This window comes from Rhamphochromis longiceps, linkage group LG8 (genome assembly GCF_057381845.1).
Source record: "Rhamphochromis longiceps isolate RC_006_pf linkage group LG8, R_longiceps_female_GT1.1, whole genome shotgun sequence".
NCBI classification, from domain to species: Eukaryota; Metazoa; Chordata; class Actinopteri; order Cichliformes; family Cichlidae; genus Rhamphochromis; species Rhamphochromis longiceps.
The window spans coordinates 20,079,572-20,099,961 of record NC_140564.1 but is presented as its reverse complement, the minus strand read 5'-3'; the positions used below and the strand labels follow the sequence as shown (position 1 = coordinate 20,099,961).

The 20,390-nt window shown below is 40.6% G+C and overlaps 2 protein-coding genes across 4 annotated transcripts; both read right to left on the bottom strand.

The window, feature by feature from the left end:
* Window positions 1-925: 925 nt before the first annotated feature.
* Window positions 926-11,602, bottom strand: smarcd2 (SWI/SNF related BAF chromatin remodeling complex subunit D2). Its single transcript, XM_085416397.1, has 13 exons — window positions 11,002-11,602; window positions 8,419-8,618; window positions 6,176-6,218; window positions 5,969-6,091; window positions 5,251-5,370; window positions 4,464-4,559; window positions 3,938-4,039; window positions 3,678-3,839; window positions 3,358-3,455; window positions 3,007-3,142; window positions 2,782-2,904; window positions 2,131-2,232; window positions 926-1,926 (listed from the first exon to the last, which is right to left on the bottom strand). The coding sequence occupies exons 1-13, from the start codon at window positions 11,152-11,154 to the stop codon at window positions 1,873-1,875; spliced, it is 1,512 nt and encodes a 503-aa protein (XP_085272523.1). The 5' UTR covers window positions 11,155-11,602; the 3' UTR covers window positions 926-1,872.
* Window positions 11,603-13,738: 2,136 nt separating this feature from the next.
* atxn7l3b (ataxin 7 like 3b) lies at window positions 13,739-20,253 on the bottom strand. 3 transcript variants are annotated; one of them, XM_085416400.1, is made up of 9 exons: window positions 20,136-20,253; window positions 19,459-19,507; window positions 19,250-19,373; window positions 18,981-19,113; window positions 18,674-18,845; window positions 16,999-17,099; window positions 16,874-16,896; window positions 16,699-16,744; window positions 13,739-14,657 (listed from the first exon to the last, which is right to left on the bottom strand). In XM_085416400.1, the coding sequence occupies exons 3-9, from the start codon at window positions 19,298-19,300 to the stop codon at window positions 14,578-14,580; spliced, it is 606 nt and encodes a 201-aa protein (XP_085272526.1). In that variant the 5' UTR covers window positions 19,301-19,373; window positions 19,459-19,507; window positions 20,136-20,253; the 3' UTR covers window positions 13,739-14,577. The 3 variants fall into 3 exon arrangements, with proteins under 3 accessions (XP_085272526.1, XP_085272527.1, XP_085272528.1); XM_085416401.1 differs by lacking the exon at window positions 20,136-20,253 and adding an exon at window positions 19,661-19,983; XM_085416402.1 differs by lacking the exon at window positions 20,136-20,253 and adding an exon at window positions 19,689-19,983.
* Between the last annotated feature and the right edge of the window lie 137 nt (window positions 20,254-20,390).

Here is a 20,390-nt window from a genome sequence, read left to right as displayed (position 1 = left end):
ATCAGGAATCTGCTCTGAGACCCTTAATGTTTGCAGTGGAAAGATTAACAGATGAGTTCACTCAGGCGAATCCATGGACTATCATGTTCACAGATGACGGTGTAATCTATAGTGAGAGCAGGGAGGAGGTAGAAGACTGGGGAGGAAAGGAATGAAGATGGTAGAAGCGAGGCGAAGAATACGTCTGTGAATAAAGGGCAGGCTAGTGTGACAGTAAAGATGTGAGGTAGTGAAGGTACAGGCATTTAAATGCCTGGGATCAAACATCCAAAGCAAACTGCATAGGAGAGGTGAAAGAGACGGTGCAGGCAGGGTGTAGTGGGTGGAGAGGGTGGAGAAAAAAAAATCCAATATTCTCTTTAACTTTAAAAATAATTTCTATGTAACCAATATGAATTCTTGGAATACTAAGGAATTGTGTCTGTTAATATTGGGTCCACCTTACGATATAAAGCACCTTCAGCTGGCCCTTGTTGTGATTTGGTGCTAGATAAATAAAATGTAATTAAATTGAAAATAAGAGACCATATTCAAAGCATAATTAAGTCAGTAAACACATGCAAAAACGATCAAAGAATCTAATTCAGTTTTAAACGTTAGTCTGGCCTTTTCTTTGAACCAGTGTCACAATACAAGCCGAGACAGAGCTCTGTTAGTGAAGGGTGTTTTAGGGTTGGCTGTTATTTGAGGAGTGGTAAACAGAAGCTGTTTGAGTAAGACCAGACATACCTGTTGAAACGGCTGCTCTCAGAGGCACCTAAGCTTTGCAACCAGCCCCAACATGCACCTCACGGCATATCTGCAGCTCTCTAAGCATGCAATCGAGGGTGTGCGGTAGACGACATTATTACAACGGACAATATTCTATATAAATTCTTACCCCTCTGTAACAGGCTGAATGTTGTTAAAGAACACACAGTACGTGAACATTTGTAAGTATATTTATTGTAAAAAATACTCCAAATGTATAAAAGATAAAGGCTTTTGATTGATACACAACATGCAAACATTTAACAAAGAGAAGCTGTACAAAAATAACATTTGTACACAACGTTTTTACCTCATCTTAAATTTTATGTGCCTTCTTCACCAAAGACATTTTGGCACAATGATATCTGTCAAAAAGGAATGTTTCAAGAACTTTAAGACTGATGTACAAAAAGTCAACAAAACAGCCAAGCTTTAACTCATGAAACTATAAACTGTACACAATATTTTGGCGCTTTTTTTTCCTTTTTTAGCTGACATACTGCAGTTACATTCCTATCAAATTATTAATAGCAGTTAACTTTCTTTGAAGGTATGGATCCGTCCAATCTAAAGAGCCTCAGCTCCTCTTCCCCTCGAATCACCCCACTAACAAATAAAAACGGCATGTAAACATTCACAAAATCAGAATGTTTCATTTCAACTTTCAAAAATGCTGCAAAAGCATTAAACGTATTATACACACTGGAATGAAATGCTTACTTCTACCATGCCTCCAGGAAGATCAGGCATTACTCTTATCTAAAAATTATGGCTTTTCAATGTAAGGGTAAACACATACCTCTTTCAAAACAGCACTCAAAGTGACAGTGAAAACACCCAAACAGCACCAGTGCTTAAACAGCATTTTGTACCAGAGACAAAACATATTACAAAAATAAAAAAGGATAAAGGTTATTTAAACAGGTTCAATATATCAGATACTACAAGGCAAAGATATTATTAAAGGTCATATAAGCATCACTTTGGTCCCCGAACTTTGCGTCAGTGACGATGGCTTTCTGAACATTTGAAGGTGAAAGAATTCTTTCCAGTTTCAGCTGAGTGGAACATTAACAACTCATGAGTAAACCTAAGGTGGCTGTGCCTCCTTTAGAATTGTACTTAGGTGAGTCGGATACCCAACACCTGCTCCAGCTCTTGCCTTCTCTGCTGCACCTATAGCAAAGAAGAGGTTAGACTCAATGGCAAAACCACAAACTGTATAGAAAAAATGGACGCTGTGACATCACACATTGGTTTTGAAATTTTGAGTTATCTTTCTAATTTTATTTTGTTGTAATGTTTTGACTTACCACATCTTGACATGTATAAGCTAACACTAGTTAGCACTAAAAAGTGTATTATTCACTGTCTACTTACTTTGGAGTAAACATATCTGCCCACTGCCTCTGGCACCCAGGGCTCATGGTAGAACTCGGTCCTCCTCTCCTCTTCTGGGTTTCCAGTCACATCTGTCATCAACTGAAAGAACAGAAATGCATCACTGAACACAGGGAACCAAAATTGAATGATTAAAGAAAAGGGGTTTCTATTCCCACATGCTAAGACGGTACTGTAAAGACTGATTCATGCACTGCCAAGTGACTGTAGTAGTACTGAGAGTCTGATGGATCAATGATTCACTGAGTCTGGTTCCTAAAGGCCTACATCTTAATCCAGGTGCTAACGTCTCTCCAGATGAGGAATGCAGCACAAACAGCTAACTGGTGTTTTTCTTTCAACTGAATACCAATGCTATGTTTGGACACAGTCCTGTGAACCAATGGTGCCTTTGTGTGCCCAGCAGTTAATTGTCTATGAAAGCTGGAAACATACTACCACTGCTCACAAAATAACTGCAGCTTTTTTTAATTAAATACAGGGAAAGCTTTGCAGGCAACTGTACAAATATGAGAAAAGCTCAAAGTGAGTGAAGATGATACAAATATCGTGTTACTAAACTATAACATGTTTTGCTGTTGTGTAGACAAGCACGTATGAGCATTTTAGAAGCTGGGGCATAGCGTCTACCTTCAGATCCCTGGACTGAGACTTCAGCCAATCCTTGATGAACTCCTGTGGATTATTGCTGAAGCTCAGCATGAAATCTCTCTCGGTCTTCAGCTGGTTAATGTACTCAATGGTTTCATGAATCTGTAGCGAATACAAACACCAGCAGCACATTTTCAGAATTAAATGGAGTATGCAATTTCTTTCCCCCTCCACGACTCTGATGAAGTGCAGATGAAGCCTTACCTTCATCTCGAGGGCAGCGATTTCTTGCTGGTTGGTTGTAGAAGACAGGAAGCTGTTCATTTGACCCTTAAGTGGGTCGTCCACTTCCACGTCAATGTCATAGCATGCGGTCTTCTTCTGATCGTTGGGATCCACGCTGCTCGGGGGAGACACAATGACAGTTTGGAGAGAAGGAGTGATGCTGACAGCACACTTGTGTAAGCACACTAAGAAATAACAGGCCAAAGCATAAAGCTAAGGAAACTATCGTTCAGTATGAGCCTCACACACAGGGCTTTCTAATATTCACTGAGAGGCTGATGTAGCTCTTTTTTCAGACAGAAAGAGGTAACATGATCCAGGCTCCCCTACCTAATGACGTGATTGATAATAATGGGGTCAGGGTGCTGCAGCAGGCTCGCCAGTTTCATGGGAATCTCAGAGAACCTCATGCGTGGACAGCCGAAGATCTGGACAGGATTTAGTTAAAGAACAGGGCAAGTTAGACAACATAAGGGGAAAAACTTTTTTTCCTATTTGAGGTCTTGCAAAGGGCTACAAAACAACACCTCACAAAAATCATAATTGCTTGAATGCAAATCATTTAGCTGTGAAATTAAATACATGCAAAATGATGTTTCAGTGCCAAAATATCAAAGCGCCACGAGCCATTTCTAGCCATTTGCCATTACCTGTCTGAAATAGCGGTTGCAGTTGATGTACTCTTTCTCATGACTGTCCTGCAGCTTGTTGTTCTTGATGTAAAGCCAGAGAGCTTGCATGATGCTGGCTCGTGTCTGTGTGTGTACACCCAGAAGGCGAGCCAACCGTGGATCCAGTTTGTACTGAGGGGGCTGATCAAAGAAAAGTATCGGGACAAAGCAAATGTTGGTGGAAAAAAAGAAATATCATCAGGAAAAAATTTAGTGACGGTTGAGAAAGTAAGTGGCACCTGGTGGTCGAGCATGAGCAGAAGGGTGCATTTAACATTCACGTCTCCTGGCCTTTTGACCTGGAAACCATCCGTCTCCTGAGTGGTGGGCATTCTGTGCCACTGGAAGATGAAGACGTGATTTTTTTAAAGCAGATAAGCAGATTTTATTAACATGAAATTTACAAAACTACTTTACAACAATAATGACTCAGTGCCAGGTTAAATAAACCGTTCCATCGGCAGATCCCTAAGACTGGAAATTCTCACTTTCACCACTGTTAACCACAATTTTTCAGTTTAAAAAAAAAGAAGAAGAGAGAATCTGGTTTATGTGTGGGATGAGTTCACACACAATAAGCCCGCCTACAGTCAAAAAAAAGAAAGAAGGATTGGCTCCAAACTTCTAGTGTTTCAATCTGAGCTCAGCTTCTTGACCACAGCTAAACAAGGTCGGTGCTGGCGAACTATTATCACTCTCTGAACTTCTGGTGTCAATGTGCCTACGATGTTCTGAATGGAACTGCAACCAAGGTTTATGTCATACCTCTACTAAGTGGTTATCAGGCCCGTAGAGCTCCTTATCAAGCTCAATCACCAGGCTTTTGAAGAAAGATGAAAACTTCCTCTTCTGCTTGCCAGCCTGGGAAGACAGAAAGCACGAAACAAAAGTGTCAGAAGGACGGAGCAGCAAGAAAGCAGTGTATTCTTATTGTGCTGTGTCAGTGTGCAGCTGCATTGTTTAGCTCTGACCGCATTGGGGGTGGTGGTGAAGCGCAAAACTGTAGACTAGAAAAAGCTGTCTTCACCCCCCCCCCCCCCCCCCCCTTGTCTGCCCGCTCCCCAGCCCTGTCAGAGTCTGTTTGCTCAACACGACCCCTTCACTCCTTTCCCTCACATCCCTTTTTCTGTTGCTCCATGCAATACTCCTCCACATGCCTAAACCCATGAGACTGAGGAGAAATTTTAACAGACAAAAAAAAAAGAAAAAAAAGAAAAAAAAGACCTCCTTCTCCTTCATGTGGCCCCAGATGACACAATGAGTCGAGCTAGAATTGATGTCGGGAAGGGAGGCTAGTCAGCTCATGGTATGCAACGGCCAGTGGTTTCAATTCCGTATTTCAAATGAGATCCTGAGTGTGTGTGTGTGTCAGCAGTTGTGGGGTGGAATGAGAAAAGCTGTAAACACACATCTGGCTGCGTAGTCTGAGCCAAGAACACTGGCCAACTCAAGTTTGAAGAAACACAATGAGAGAGACTGAAATACTTGCAGTCAGACCACACCGGGACAATAGCGAGAACACTCGAATGTGTTTTGTTTTTTTTAAACTTACTTCCTCCAGGAGTTTGCCCTCGACTCTCAGCTCCCAGGAGGACACCTTCTCCGCCTCCTCACCCTCGGGTTTGCTGGGAGTGTACGTGTTGGAAATGTAGATCCTGAGCTTGCGCTTTTGCTGTGTAATTTCAGAGGGACAAGCAGATGTATCAGGAATTCTGGCAACAATTGAGCCTCTCAAGCTCACTTGCCAAATTCACTCTCCAACAAAGACAAACGCTTCATTTCAGGCTATTAAGGGTGTTTACAATAACTTCATCCTTATGTATAAGTTCACATTATTAAGACCGGAAAACACTGCAACCTAACGAGGGATTCACAGGAAAAAGTTGTGACCGTTTTAACTTCACACCAGTCACACCGTTTGCTCTTCTCTGTGGCCGTGTCACAGTTGGATTAATTTACTGCTAATGCAGATTTTCCTGCTGCTAGAGTTGTTTTTGTTGTGACACATCTCAGCAGACCGAGTGTTTCTGCCACTAAGGTTAACGCTAACAGTTAAAATTGTAGCAAGAAAACACAAAGGTCGGATTTCAGTGTGGGAACCAACTGTCCTGCTGTTCTGTGGAAACTGCTTACACTGTGCTCCGCAGGAACTCGGATTACAGCTGAGATCATGTTTTACTGACTTCTCATTTGTTTCAGTGGACAAAGCCTAAAAATAATCTTCTCAAGGTATACTTTTAACTGCATGACAATGGATCAAGGACACATACCATAATGGGCTTTTTGATGGCTTCCTGAATCTCCATACGCTTTCGAGCGATGGTCTGGTCCAGCTTCCTCTCAAAGGCCAGGAGGTCCATGTAGGCCTGGGACTCCGGGACCAGATCTCGGATCTAGAAGACAGTAGCAGGTGAAGATTGAGGAAATACAGCCAACTGGGACAGCAGTGTGATTCAAGGGGGTCGAGGTTTTCCTACCCTCTGTGGCAGAACCTTGTCAGCCATCTTGCGCCTTTTTGCTCTGAATCATAGAGAAAAAACAAGGAAAATTATTCAGTTTGGAAAGAAGACATTAAATGACCGCTTTAACAGTCTCTACGATGTGAAGGAGCGGATTTCTAAGAATATCTCAAACTGAGCTGTTGTTTTCCAGTGTGTGTGTCATCATTTTGCTTTCGGCCTCATAAGTATGACTTCAGTCAACCAATTTCACAGAAACTGGCCACACACCAACACATGATATAGGATCAAATAAAAGATCCCTTTCATTTAACCCGATTACCGGTAATTGGAAGACTTCACAGTGCGATAATATAATCTTGGCCAATGCGATATGTTAATCAAGTCCCCTGAAAGAGTGCTTCAGGTTTTTACTTACCGACTTCATTAAATTGATTTCGTTTCCTTAATTATACACTTCACCTTGGCAATGACTGAATTTAATTTCCATGTGATTAAATGAGAATTTAGGATGGTGGCACCATGACTCACTAATCTTCCTAGACTGAGATTATGCTAAGATACTGACTTTTTTTTATGAAATTAACCTTAAAAACACAACAGAATCATTGTGGACGAAGCATTACGGATGGCCGCATTTATGAGCGTGGCGTCACGGAGCAGTCTGAAGTCAAAAATACCCACTTGTGTCTGCTGCTTTGAAAGCAAAGGCCAGTCATGAGACGCTGGTATCCTCGTGTCTGTGTGATCTGAGCCGTGCTTTTAACAGTACAGCCACTTTACAAACAGACGGGAGAACAAATCATGAATGAAACGTTCTGTTGAGACAATGTAAATAAACCACAAAAGGGGAAAAAGTAAAAAAGATTTACTGCATTTTTATAGCTGGATGACTCCACGCATTTTGTCAGAGAAAATATTAATGGAAAACTCCCTATAGTGACCGTGTTTTCCTGTACACTCAGATTCATATCAGTACTCTTATTTTCACACAAAAATTACTTTATTCTAGTGAACTCTTTCCTGGAGTCATTAAGTCACAAATAATCCTAAAACGAATGTTAATGTTGGACTTGGCAGTGGGGTTGAACCTGGCTTTTGAAAACCTGTATTTACCTTTTTTTCTCCCTATGATGTCAGCAAGAGCAGATACCTTTATTATAGTCATCTCAGCCACACAGCTCTGGCTATGAGCCACTTCTGTTACAAGGGACAGCCAATTATCAGAAAGTTGGCTTTGAGAGAGGTGTTAGAAACAGACTAGTGTTTATACAGACCTTTCAGTTTCCAGCTGAAGGACTAAAGCAAAGTATAAGATGAGGTACTTTTTGGATGCTCTTTAAGGGGTGGATGGATCTGCGTGTTTGCTTTGGCACAGATGCCATTCCTGACACAGCCCTCACATCTATCCAGTGTTGGGCCAGGAACTAGGAATGCACAAGTTTGTGACCCCTGAGGGTGCATTTGTGCATCTCCTCCCCATATAGAAGCAGGAATCTTGTAAGGGGAATGTGTAAACCACTACACCCATGGAGCCAGTATGCACAGTATAAGATGAGTAAGATTAAACTGTAAATCATCCAGAGCTACTCTAGAAAAGTACAAGACCAACAATATGGAGCTGGAAATGAGCACAAAAGTTTCTCAATAAAAAAGGGGGACATGTGACAAGCAGTCAAGTGCTAAAAAGAAAAATGGTTGCTGTTGCTTGATATTAAAATTAGGCTTGGCAAAAACTTTAGAGCTGAACCTATTTTATATCATTTCTAAGTTACTGGAAAAAAATACCTGGTAACAGTTTTAATTCTTTGAACAAGTGATTTAACTCTTTCCCCTATAAAGGCGACATCTGATGACCTCCCCAGCACCCGTAATCACAAACCTCAGTATTTATCAATAAAGATGTGCTTTGACAACCATTAGAACAGTTTCTGGGTTTTTCTAAGGGTCGCTACATAGGCAGAGACCACCCTCACTAACACTCCATCACTTGTGTAGCAAACCCAGTGATTTTCATCTATAAGCAGCAGTTCTGAAAAGAGTTTCAGCAGGTCACTACTAGCAGCTTTCAAGTGGTAAAGAGTTAATGATAAGAGGAAAAAAAGAAAACATTTTTGGATTTCATTTACTTAATGAATAATCAATAATAGATTTAATTGTTTTAAAGTCATGAAGGAGTAATAGCTAGTTATTTTAGATGGCAGTGAGGTCCAAACACTGGCAGTACCATCCCCTACATTTTGTCCCGTCTCCTCTCTTACCCTCGTCTGAGGCCTCCCAGCGCCTCTTGTTGCTGTTGGTGGTGCTGATGATGAAGAAACCGTTTCCTAGAGGCGTCCATGCTTGGGGGTCCCATGCCTGCCCGCATGGGAATGCTACTGCTACCATAAGAGGGACCAGGCAGCTGACCCCCCATTGACCCCATGGGGCCCCCCACTCTGCTGGATGGCATCCCAGGGCGCTAGAGAAAAGGAGGGAAACTGATTTCACAGAACAATTTCTCCATATCTACACAAAAAATTTAATATTTCATCTAGGACTAAAGGAAATCAAGGATCTGATTTATTAAAGAGATACAAAAAAGTACCTATTTAAAATAATAATAATGAAAACCAATGATGTGTGAAGCTGTTTGCAAATAAATTTCATATTGTATGATCAACTTATATCAAATTCTAGCTTTTTGGATCGGGTGGGTAAAAAGAATGCTCAGTGACATACAGTACTGTCACTTACACTGTTTGCTTTTGGTTGTACCACAAATATTATGAGTCATAATATCCCCGTTAAAAACATGCCAAAAACATAACCCCACCTGCAGAAACAGTGCATTTATGTTTTTAAGCTCTGAGGTTTAATTATGAAGTTGTGCATATAAATACTGTTATGGTACTGCAGTGTTTATCTCCATCTACACAAAGCACAACCTCTTTCAACTTTAAGGTTTCACATATCAGGATATAATGAAAAGAAATCAGGTGCTTAGTAAGCTTTATAATTTACTAAATATAACCTCAGATGAAATACAACACATGACATAATACACTGTGGTTTTATTTAGTGTTAAACAAAAATAATAAATAGAAATGCAGAAGCAGTAAAGTAACAGCCAGATGCTGCTAATCAAATGCATTTCATCAATTTATTAGTTTCAGGAAGTGTGAACACTTCTGTAACAGCAGAGGTTTTGACAGTTTGCTGGTTTGGAGGATTCAGGTGTGTTAACACAAAGACATCAATGATAATCCTTGAGAAGCAACTGCTGCCCATCAATCTGGAAAACCTTATAAGGTCATTTACAAACAATATGAATCCATCTGTCTAGAGTGAGAACTATTTTCTACAAATGGAAAGCATTCATGACAGTTGCCAATCTTCCCAGGAGTGAACGTCCCAGCAAATTCACTCCAAGTTCAAGCATTGCAAGAGCTACTTCTCAGGCCTCAGTTAGCATGCTAAATGTTAAAGTTCATGGCAGCACAATTAGGAAAAAAATAAACAAGTACGGCTTGTTTGGAACGGCTTCCAGAAGAAAGGCTCTCACATTTGAACAAACCACAAAACCTCTGGCGCAATGTTCTTTGGACAAGTGAGACCAAACTGGGGATATTTGGCCATAATGCTCAGCACTACATTTTGTGAAAACTAAACACAGCATAACAGCACAAACACCTCATACCAGCTGTCAAGCACGGTGATGAAGTCAAATGCAAGGCCATATACTTGACAGCTAAAGCTTGAGTGCAATGATCACAAGCACACAAACAAATCTACAACAAAATAGCTGAAGAAGACAAGAATCAACGCGGTGTAATCACACAAACTCCTCAACGCGTAAAATGCTTTGGCAGGATCTTAAGAGAGCTGAGCATAAACAAATGCCTGCAAATGCCGATGAACTGAAGCAATGTTGTAAAGAAGAGTGCACCAAAATTCCTCCTGATGTGAAGGGCTGATAAAGTCATACAGAAAATGATTACTTCACACTGTTGCTGCTAAAAGCAGTTGAACAAGCTCCTGAATCTTGAGGCGTGCTTAGTTTTTCACACACTGCTTCTGCATTTCGGCTCAGGTTTTTTTTATATAAATAATAACACAGTGTAATATGGCGTATTTTGTTACACATCTGAGGGTGTACTTATTTTAAGACCTGTTACTGACTAGATTTTTTTTCTTTTTAATTAGGTCTTTATATGTAACACATCAGTACTGTAAATAATGTATCAACAAATTGTGAGAATTCTCACACTTTGTCCAGTTTGTAAACATAAAAACAAAGTCTAAACCCAAATGGCTCCAACTGTCAAAACGGGGGGAACTGCGATGGTGTCTGTTAACTACAGGGGAAGCTGCAGATGGTGACAATACTGGCACGATATATGCAGGCTTGCCTCTGGGCAGATGGTGCTGATAAACTTTTGCTTTCACGCTAACTGACAGGAGGCGAAGCGGGCAACCACGTGATTTTCTTTTTCACACGCGCACAAAACGCTAAACGATATCAATTTGAATTAAACGTCCCACTACTTTTGTGAACCACTTTAAATGCCATAAAAGAAAAAAAAAGGTTACACTTAATTATTGCGGTAGTTAATAAATAATTACACCCACTTCGAAGGCGGAAGTAGTGTCCACGCGGTGATATATAATGAGCTTTATGTTTGTTTGTTTTTATTTCCATGTCTCTCTGGCGACTATTTCAATTAGCTACTTTTATTTAAACACGAATTTAAAAAAAAGTAACGAAAAGCTTAAACAGACATGGGGGTGATCGGACAAATACCGTCACCCTCACCTTTCACTCAGTTTCTTTATTCGACACGGAGAAATCAAGCAGAACCAACCTGGGGGTATTGGGGAACGCTGCTCATGCTTCTGGGATATCCCCCCGGAGGCTGGGGCATTCCTTGCATCCTCATGCCCGCGGCAAGCCCAACGTTCATGGGGCTCATACTCGGATTCATCGGAGGACCCGTGAAGCTTCCCCTCGATGCCATCTTCTAGAGCCACAAGTGGTTAAAAGTGACGGGAACTTCAAACCAAATTCGGCCCAAATAAAAGTGCGACAGGCTGAAGTCTCCAAGTAGGTAGCTAACTAACTCCGGGTACTTCTGCTTAGGTCGGTTTCTGGTTTGACAGCAAGCACACTGTCAACAAAAAGCTAGCTAACGTTAGCTCACTTCCTACCGTTTCAAGTTCCGGGATTTGCTTCTACCTAGTGACTGCTCGTTTTGTGAACACACCAAGTGGGAGCTGTTGTGATCTCCCACTCGCGCCTTTACGACTGAACGACGCCACATAAACGATAACTAACAGCTATTACACCGTGAGGCGAATGAAAAACATGATAACGTCGTACTAAAGACAAACTGAGTATCTTGAGCAGATAGCTTGTCTGCACTCTAAAGCAAAACCAAGTACTCTCAACTACATGCTGCGTTCACAAACATCGGAAATCATGAAGTTCCAAATTTCAGCGCGCAATAATCTCAATTTTTTTCTTTTCGAACACCTTTAAACACATGCTAGTCCGAAGTCTTTATTTCTTTTGTATTTTGTAAAAGTATATATTTTCAATTATGTTTTATTTTCAATGCTTGATTTCAAATGTGACTTACAGAAACTTGCGCTTGGTTTTGTAATAGTGTAATTTTGTTTCTTGATCAGAAGTTCGAGACTTTTCTCAGTAGTGCCAAACTATAACCTGGAGTAATACTCTGCCTCCTGAACACAAATTTTTGGTAAACAGTAATGTGCTGAATCTAGAAGTCTTATGCCGCCCATCCTTATATTTTCCTGGGGGAAATGACAGAGTAAGGCAAGGCAAGTTTATTTATATAGCACAATTCAACAGCAAGGTGATTCAAAGTGTTTTACAGAGACATTAAAAAACAAAAACAACTAAAAAGCATGATTTAAAATGGGGAAAAAAATAAAGGAACAGTAGATAAAATCAGTAGTTAAAATGTACGTTTTGAAATTTAGTAAAACATTGCGAATTTGGTGCTTTATTCAAATGCAGCTGAGAACAGGAGTCTTCAACCTGGATTTAAATAAACTGAGTGTTTCAGCTGATCTGAGGCTTTCTGGGAGTTTGTTCCAGATATATGGAGCATAAAAGCTGAATGCAGCTTCTCCATGTCTGGTTCTGACTCTGGGAACTGATAAAAAGCTGGATCCAGATGACCTGAGGGATCTGGAAGGTTCATACTGGGAGTAGGCAATTTACTGAGACATATAGGGAAATGCAGGATAAAAGAAAAGGGGAAAAAAACAGAGGCTGTACAATTCTAGCGAGCTTGAAAGCCAACATGGTATGGCTACATTTATTCATCAGCACAGCATGAACTCTCTTAAGCAACTTAAATGCTCTTCAGGAATAGTTCTCTTAGCTATATGTCCCTCCAGTCTTCTTGAGGGACATTCAAAGCTCTTCTTTGTTTGGGATTACCTTCCTGCTAAAAAATGATGTCACTGCCAGTCAGACACTTCTCAGATTGCATTGCATGGTGGATCTAAATATGATGGTACTTTTCCATTAATTTTAAAGCGATCCCCAACACCATTTGCTGAAACACAGCCCCAAACCTCGAGAGAGCCTCCACCATGTTATACAGATGACTGTAGACACCCACTGTTCTACCACTCCCCTAACCTCCTCTGTACTGTCCAATTCTTGTGAAGTTTTGCATACCTCAGGCATTTCTCTCCATTTCCCTTCCTTAAGAATGGCTTGTTGATGGCCAACCTTCCTCTGAGGTTACTTCTGATGAGCCTTCAGTAAACGGTACATAGATCCTCTGTCAGTTTTTCTGGATTTTTTCTGTTTACTGTTCATCTGTTGTAGATATTTGTTTTAGGCTTGGCACTCCCCCCCTCTATTTGTCCAGTTTTTCTTGCACCTAATACCAAATTATGCCAAGTCTTCAGCTAGTAGCTCTTTAGAAACCAGCTTGTTGCTGTAACATACTCAAACTGTGTTATCTTTGGAATTATTTGTGTCTAAAAAAGTGCCACTTTAAAACTGGTCCTGTGCTAAGCTATCTGGTATATGCAGACATAAAACTGGTTCCTCCCGTGAGTTAAATGCCCCCTTTTATGCTTGAATTTAAAGAGAAAAAAAAACATTCTCCCAAAGATGGTCAGGTACAAGGACTGAATATGAATATGAGTGACAAAGCAGCCCACATTTAAAGAAAAACTTTGAAAGACTTTCAGAAAGCCTTGAGAACTATTGCTCATCAAAATCTTTTAACCTATGGGCTACATTAATGCCTGTACTGCAGAGTTTAGGAAGGCTACACAAAACAACATTATCAGCTCCCCCTTGGCACAATGAACTCTGAATAAGAAGCTTGAACTGTATGAACATGGCTGTGTTTACAACATGACAGTTTTCTGAGAATATGACCTACAACCACACTAACCAAGATAATATTTAGCCCCACATCTAGCAACAGAAGCATGTGTACATCATCTGATCAACAGCACCCCCTGTTGATCAGTTAGACATTAATTCCATGTACTTGGTTGCTGTTTTATACATTTTATACTTTTGTTAAAATGAATGTGAAAACACAGGACAGATAACAAATCATTTATTTTGCTAGACAGATGAAACAAACTGAGCCATGATAGCAGCAATTCAACTATTAGAATATTTACACTATCACATCACACCAAGGACACATGTAACCCTTTACAATGTAAACACATGATACAAAGACATATTTCAATGCTAGAAAACAAGCAACTCTATCCCACCAAAAAAGAAAAAAAAATGAAAAATGAAGAAACCTGCTTTCTGCACCAAATACCTGCTTCTACACTTAAGGAGTTCGTGTCCTGAACATTGTGAAACAAGTTTCCACAGGTGAACGACAGAGATGCTTGTCTTTAAATTCTGTTTGAGAAATTCAGACAGTGAAAGGTGAAAATAAGACAAACCATTAGCAAGGATTGTCTTTGACATTATTGTTTTTTTTCAAAGAATGAGATTGTAAAATGTGAGGTAATATAAGGACATCCACTGTGTAATCATTTCTGTATTTTATGAAAAGAAAATACTGTAAGCGTACACCGTCTCTGAATGAATTACACTGCAGTTTACATCTGTGCAGTGAAATCATATTTGGTGACAAGTATCAGTCGAAAATGATAACTACATAAAATTATTAAAAAAAAACAAAACAAGTGTTGGTACAATGATTTTCTGAATAAAAATAAATTTGTCAAGTATAAGGTTGGGAGTTCTGAACTGCTTCTGCAGAGCAGCAAACACCACAAACGTTGCCTTTAACCATCAACGTCCATTCATTTCACAACATAAAGAACCAAAGGTGAAGTGTTGTTGGTCGTCCCGTGAGCGTGTCTCTGTGTGCATCTCCGCACACACGATGGTGAGAGAATGTGTGTTTGTGTTATTGAGAGAATGCCTCGTCTTTCATCAGCATGCGTGGGCTCTCCTGGTTGTCCATGCGACGTCTGGGACCCATCATGCCTAGAGGAACACACGCGCCATTTATTTATTCAATCCAGACACATAATTGATTTCAACTGGTGTTTAGTGTCTCAATCACTACACTATTACTGGTTCTAAATTATATGTGCACCAGACAATTTATTAAGTACAGCTGTTCAACTGCTCATTAAGGCAGATATCTAACCAGCCAATCACATGGCAGCAACTCAGTGCATTTAGATATGTAGAGATGCTCAAGACAGCCTGCTGAAATTAAAATTGAGCCTCAGAATAGGAAAAAAAAGATGATTTAAGTGTGGTTTAAAGAAAACAGAAAATATCCAATGAGCAGCAGTCCTATGGGTGAAAGTGCCTCATTGATGCCAGACATCTGGAGTATGGTAATAACCACAATACAGTTAAGGTACACAGAAGAGCATCTCTGAACGCACATGTTTAGCCTCGAAGCAGAAGACCACAGCGGATGCCCTTCCTGTTAGCTAAGAACAGGAACCTAAGACACATTTCCTGACCAAATTTGGACAATAGAAGGTTGGAAAAACATTGCCTGGTATGGTGAGGCTTAGTTTTTGCTGCAACATGCGTAAAAAAAACAAAAACAAGAAACCATTGATCCATTCTACCTTGTCTCAACTGTTCAGACTTCTGGTGGCAGTGTAAGAGTGTGGGGAAATATCTCCTTGGCACAATTTGGCCATTATCAATGTGGACCAGAATCTCTGAGGAATGTTTCCAGCACTGTGTTGACCCTGTGCCATGAAACATGAGGGCACTTCTGTGCACAAATGGGGTTCCAACCCAGCACAAGAAAGATGTATTTAATAAAGTGGCCAGTGAGTGTATTTTGAATTATTTTTATAATATGCTAGCTAGCAGAAATTGTTAAGTTTTTTTTTTTAAATATTTCTTTTTAGTTGTACACTTGGTTTATACCAGTAGGTGCCTGGGGGTAGCTGTAGCTCAGGTGGTAGAGCAGGTCGGCTACTAACTGGAAGGTTAGATCCCAGTCTGCTCTAGTCTGCATGCCAAATATCCTTGGGCAAGATACTAACCCAACATTAATAAAACATGGCATCACACGTCCATCAGAGTGTGAATGTGTATGAATGTTAGATAGGGAGCAATTAACAACTTAGAAAGTGCTTGGGTGTGATTGGGTAAATGTACAAGTTGTATAAAGAGCTTTGAATGTTCAGAGTAGAAAAGCGCTATATAAGAACCTCATGTTGCTACACTGTGAAGTTTCTTTATTCTACAGAACCAAACGTTCTACCGCATCATACTTTGGTGTGGTAGAAATCTTATGAAGTCAGGGATGTGACACATATAGAGAAAGCAAAACAGGATATCTTTATAGCCACCACAGTCTGAAGCCAAACACCTTTAACACTTCATTATGCGACCAAATATATGGTCATAGTTTCCTGTTGAATTACACTCATTAATAGTGGCTAATAAAATCAGCTGACGTTACCACGTAGTTGACATTTGGGACAATAAAATTCACCACTTCACTTTATTCTATTAGACATAGATTATTAGGGAATTCTTGTGTAATTTTGCCCTTGAAATCACTTACATGGGGATAGACTGGTAGAAGCAGCAGCTACTTTTGGCTGCTCCCTTATTTTTAAAGGGTTGCCAAGCGGGCAGCTCTGCATGCTTGGTTTGGCAGATTTCTTTTTTCTTTTTGATGCAACCTCAAAGGGATTTGTGTCTCCTCCTGCGATCGGGCTGAGGAGTTTTCATTTGTTAGGCGAATGTGTAAACCACTACAGTATGGACTGTACTGACAGATAGGCGTAACCTGGAAACATAATACCTTCAGCCAGACCAATATAAGGACAGAACAAAACATGTTTCATACACTGTAATGTGAAAATGATTCTATATGCTGACTCTGCTATGCTTCACTCTGGTATCCACTGTTATAAAGTGATCTGTGGGTAATTTAACTAATAGTATACATATGACAGCATATAGCAAAGCTGCACTGTTTTAAGATCTGATTACATACAGACAAGCTCCAGCAGGAAGTTAAAATCTTGTTTTCACTCACTGTTCTTATGCTTGAATGATTTGGATCTTCTTGGTGAGTTTGGATTCTGAGGTGGAAAGACAAAATATTTTATTTTTGAGTTTTTACATGCAGACAAATGCTGGGGCTATTAAAGCAGCAATGCCCAACATGTTTGTTTAGTTAAAGTATAAGGTTTGATGAAAAAAAAAAGTACCTTATCAGATTTCCTTTTCTTGGCTGTAAAAGAAAGATTTGTTTTAGAGATTTAACTCAGAGTTAACAAATATTAGTCACATTTAAATTTCACGCATGCGCAGCCCAAGACTACGAGAGCGTCACCTTTCTTTTCTGCCCCATAAGACCAGTCGTTATCATTGACGTCATCATTATCCTCTTGGTCACTCTCTGACTTGTTGTTGGTGTTGTTACCAGTGACTATTCTGTAAAAGAGGAACAAGCAAGGTATTGCGCGCGCACACACACACACACACACACACGGAGTGAGTCAGCATTATTCACTGCAAATAACAGTTTGATTATGAAACAAACCGACTTCAGGCTGAAACTGATTTTTTTTGTTTTCTTGTTTCTGGAGTTCATAAGATTATCATTATTCACTATGCTGCAGGCAGCATAACGCCTGCAGCATATTTAGCTTATATAGAATACTGTGCAAAAGTCTTGAGCCCCCCCTTTCCATTTATGTTTATTTTGCTAGGAAGATGAGGGATAGGTGCGGTGATTTAATGAAACATGGAAACAGAGTATATAAGGTATATATAGAGAATATGGGCAATTCTAATGAGTTTCAAGTTTATGATATGCCTTTTTGTTCTGTTCTCTCTCAAGATGATCGCACACTGCCTCGACATTGAGGTCCTGGCTCTGGGAAGGCCAATCCATGACTTACCGGTATGGTGTTCCGTTGTGTGTTTTTATATCCGGGTATGCTTTACCTGCACTAGCAGTGTGATTGGGATCATTGGCTTGCTGTTGCCAATTATTTTCCAGATATTATTGCATGATGAATCAATATCTGGGTTTTTTTTTTTCCCCACAGTGGTGACAGGGCCTCCAATGTGTTTCACAGATGGCTGTAGAAACTCACTGCTGTGCCTCTTTCCTGACCTCCACAGCGCATACTCACAATTTCACTTATGTATATATTACTCCATCAGACGTGTTTCAGTGGATTTTCAGTCCAGTTCTTGTGTAATTTTGCATGTCTCAGCCTTTCCTCTCTGTTTCCCTTCATTAAGAATGTCTTCTTGACAGACAGCCTTCCACTGAGTTCATTTCTGAAGAGGCTTGGATGAACAGGTCCTGTTTCATCTCTTTGGTGTACATAGTTTTTTTTTGTTTTTTTAAAGGTCTGCCACTACTTCTTTTGTCCTCCACTTGTCCAGTTTCTTTGACACAATGCACATCACCCCAAGATATCCCAAGTTTTTGGATAATAGCGCTGTGGGAATCACTGTGTTTGTGCCAAAAAAATAAATAAATTTTGGTTTGTCAAACTGTGTTTTCTTTGGTGTTTTTGTAGATTCAAAAAGTAAAACTGGAACAAACTGCAAATTGTTGTTACAGGTTGCCGGTTGCAAAAAGTAAGAAATTAAAATTAGTTCATTGCCAAGTTGTCTTTTATGTGTAGACACAACACTGGTTCTGTCCTTGAGTTCGGCACCTTTTATATGCTTGAATGATTCACAGGTCAGTGTTAAGTAACTTAGCAAACAAAACTAACATTCCTTTAAAAATGGTCTAGTTAAAGCAGCCAATGTACAAAGAAAACCTTTGAAAGACCTTCAGAAAGCCTGGAGTTTCAAATATATGAACCATCTCTCAAAACCACTTAAAAAAATGCCAAGAACATGTGGCTCCTTGGAAGCCATAGTCAAACACCTTGGTTTTCAGATTCATAAGACAACACGGTGAAAACATTTGAGATTACCACAGCCTCTACTCACACAGAGTCTCAAATCAGCTGTGTTGGCTGCTTTTTTAATGCCCATACCTGCGGTTGGCTATACGGCTGCTGTTACGTCCCATCCCCAGACATTTCTCCAGGTGTGGAGCAAAGCGTGAGGCAGCAATACTCCGGCTACAGTTGGGACATACACACTCCTTGTTTTTCCACTGGTTGTACACTTGGCCAAACACATCCAGTCCTGGCTGGTCCACAATTTCTGGAAGTCGAAATAAAGTCATTTGATTTATACGTTAATTATTCTCTGGTGTACACTGGCTGATATTGAAGAAACAACTCAGCTTTACTTGGCTGAAGAAGAAAAGAAAGAAAAAAGAAAAAAGTCTGTGCTCACCGAAGTCCCTCATACTTTCTTGGTCCGTGTCATCCAGGAAAAAATAGCCCTGCTTTACTGCCCGGTGGACCTCAAAGCAAAGTCCCAGGCAAGCATCCTCCACTAGGTCAGACAGGATGTCCTGAGCTAGGGCCTGGCAGGGAAGAGAAAGACACACAGTGTTGCCTGATTGCTTTATTGTGTTTTTGTTCTGAAGCAATTCAGCCACACGTGTCTGCAGATACAATGTGCATTTCCAAGTCTACCAGAAGGCTTCCACGCCATTGTACCTCCAGCTTGCTGTTGTCCAGGCTGGACACTGAAACCTCCTCCATTTTCATTTGCCAGAACTACCAGATGAGCAGACACTGCTGTGGTCATGCTGTAGCTCAGCAAGCATTGGCCAAAACAGGGCTGCAGCGGGAGGGATACACAAGTAAGCAACACGGTGGCAAACAATGAATGCAAATCAGTCTGTGGGTGAGATGCGTGGACTTACAACTGCACGTTGAACACTGCCAGGGAGTCACTTCCCAACGTTTTAAAACCTGGGGAAAAAATGACATTAACTTGGCGTTGGTGGGTGTTTTTCCCCTTTTAAGCACTGCAACAACTCAAAAAACCAAACAAACAAACAAACAAACAACAACAACAGACGAAAGAAGGAAAACGTGACGCTACAGCGGTGCTCCGAGTATTACCGTGTAACGAAAGTAGCTTAGCCCTAACCTTGGAGAAGAAAACAAAGAGCTTGGCTGTGAATGGGCTGCTTGCGAGATGAATTCAAAATGCCAAGAGGTTAAAGGAGAGGCGGTATCGTACTCACGACCCCCCTCAACAGCACAACTACACAACACGCACAGCTACTAGCCAAACATGCTAATCCTGTCACATTAATTAGAAGCTATGCAACACATTTAGTTGTGACTGGCTGTGTTATTTTATTATGTTGCTGTTTTTTTCTTCGACGCTGGAGAAACAGAGTAACAACGAGGCTCTTCCCCGAACCCCGACACCGCTGCTGCACTGCGGCTGTGCGCCTTTCAACTCCCCGTACAAACACCCAGCAAGGGTGGGAGTGAAGGGACAAAGCGACGCCCCAACCCTCACATAAAGCTCACCGACGGATAATAAAGCAGCCTCAACCCAAATCCCCTATTAATTGTGTTTATTTACCTGTTTCGGCAGGCACCCATCTTTACATCAGAGATCAGGCAGGAGCAATCGATCGCTACACGAGTTCCCACCAGCGATTGCTTCCTCTGCTCTTCTAAACCAACTCCAACAGAGTAGTGATGGGATTTCCGACTCTTTTTAGAGAACCGGCTCTTTCGCCTAAACTCACTAAAAAGAGCCGGCTCTTCAAGTTTATTTGTTGCTTTAATTAATTTATTATTAACAATAATATAAAATTATGCACAAAATGAATTA

Excerpts from the sequence above, each read along its gene's own strand:
- smarcd2 (XM_085416397.1), bottom strand. The coding sequence starts at position 11,154 with ATGGCATCGAGGGGAAGCTTCACGGGTCCTCCGATGAATCCGAGTATG. Across the intron at positions 3,143-3,357 it reads ATTATCAATCACGTCATTAG|CGTGGATCCCAACGATCAGA; the intron begins GTAGGGGAGCCT and ends TCCCCCGAGCAG. Across the intron at positions 1,927-2,130 it reads GCAGATATGTTTACTCCAAA|GTGCAGCAGAGAAGGCAAGA; the intron begins GTAAGTAGACAG and ends TCTTTGCTATAG.
- atxn7l3b (XM_085416400.1), bottom strand. The coding sequence starts at position 19,300 with ATGAAAATGGAGGAGGTTTCAGTGTCCAGCCTGGACAACAGCAAGCTG. Across the intron at positions 18,846-18,980 it reads AGAAAGTATGAGGGACTTCG|AAATTGTGGACCAGCCAGGA; the intron begins GTGAGCACAGAC and ends TTCGACTTCCAG. Across the intron at positions 17,100-18,673 it reads AGCCGTATAGCCAACCGCAG|AATAGTCACTGGTAACAACA; the intron begins GTATGGGCATTA and ends CCTCTTTTACAG.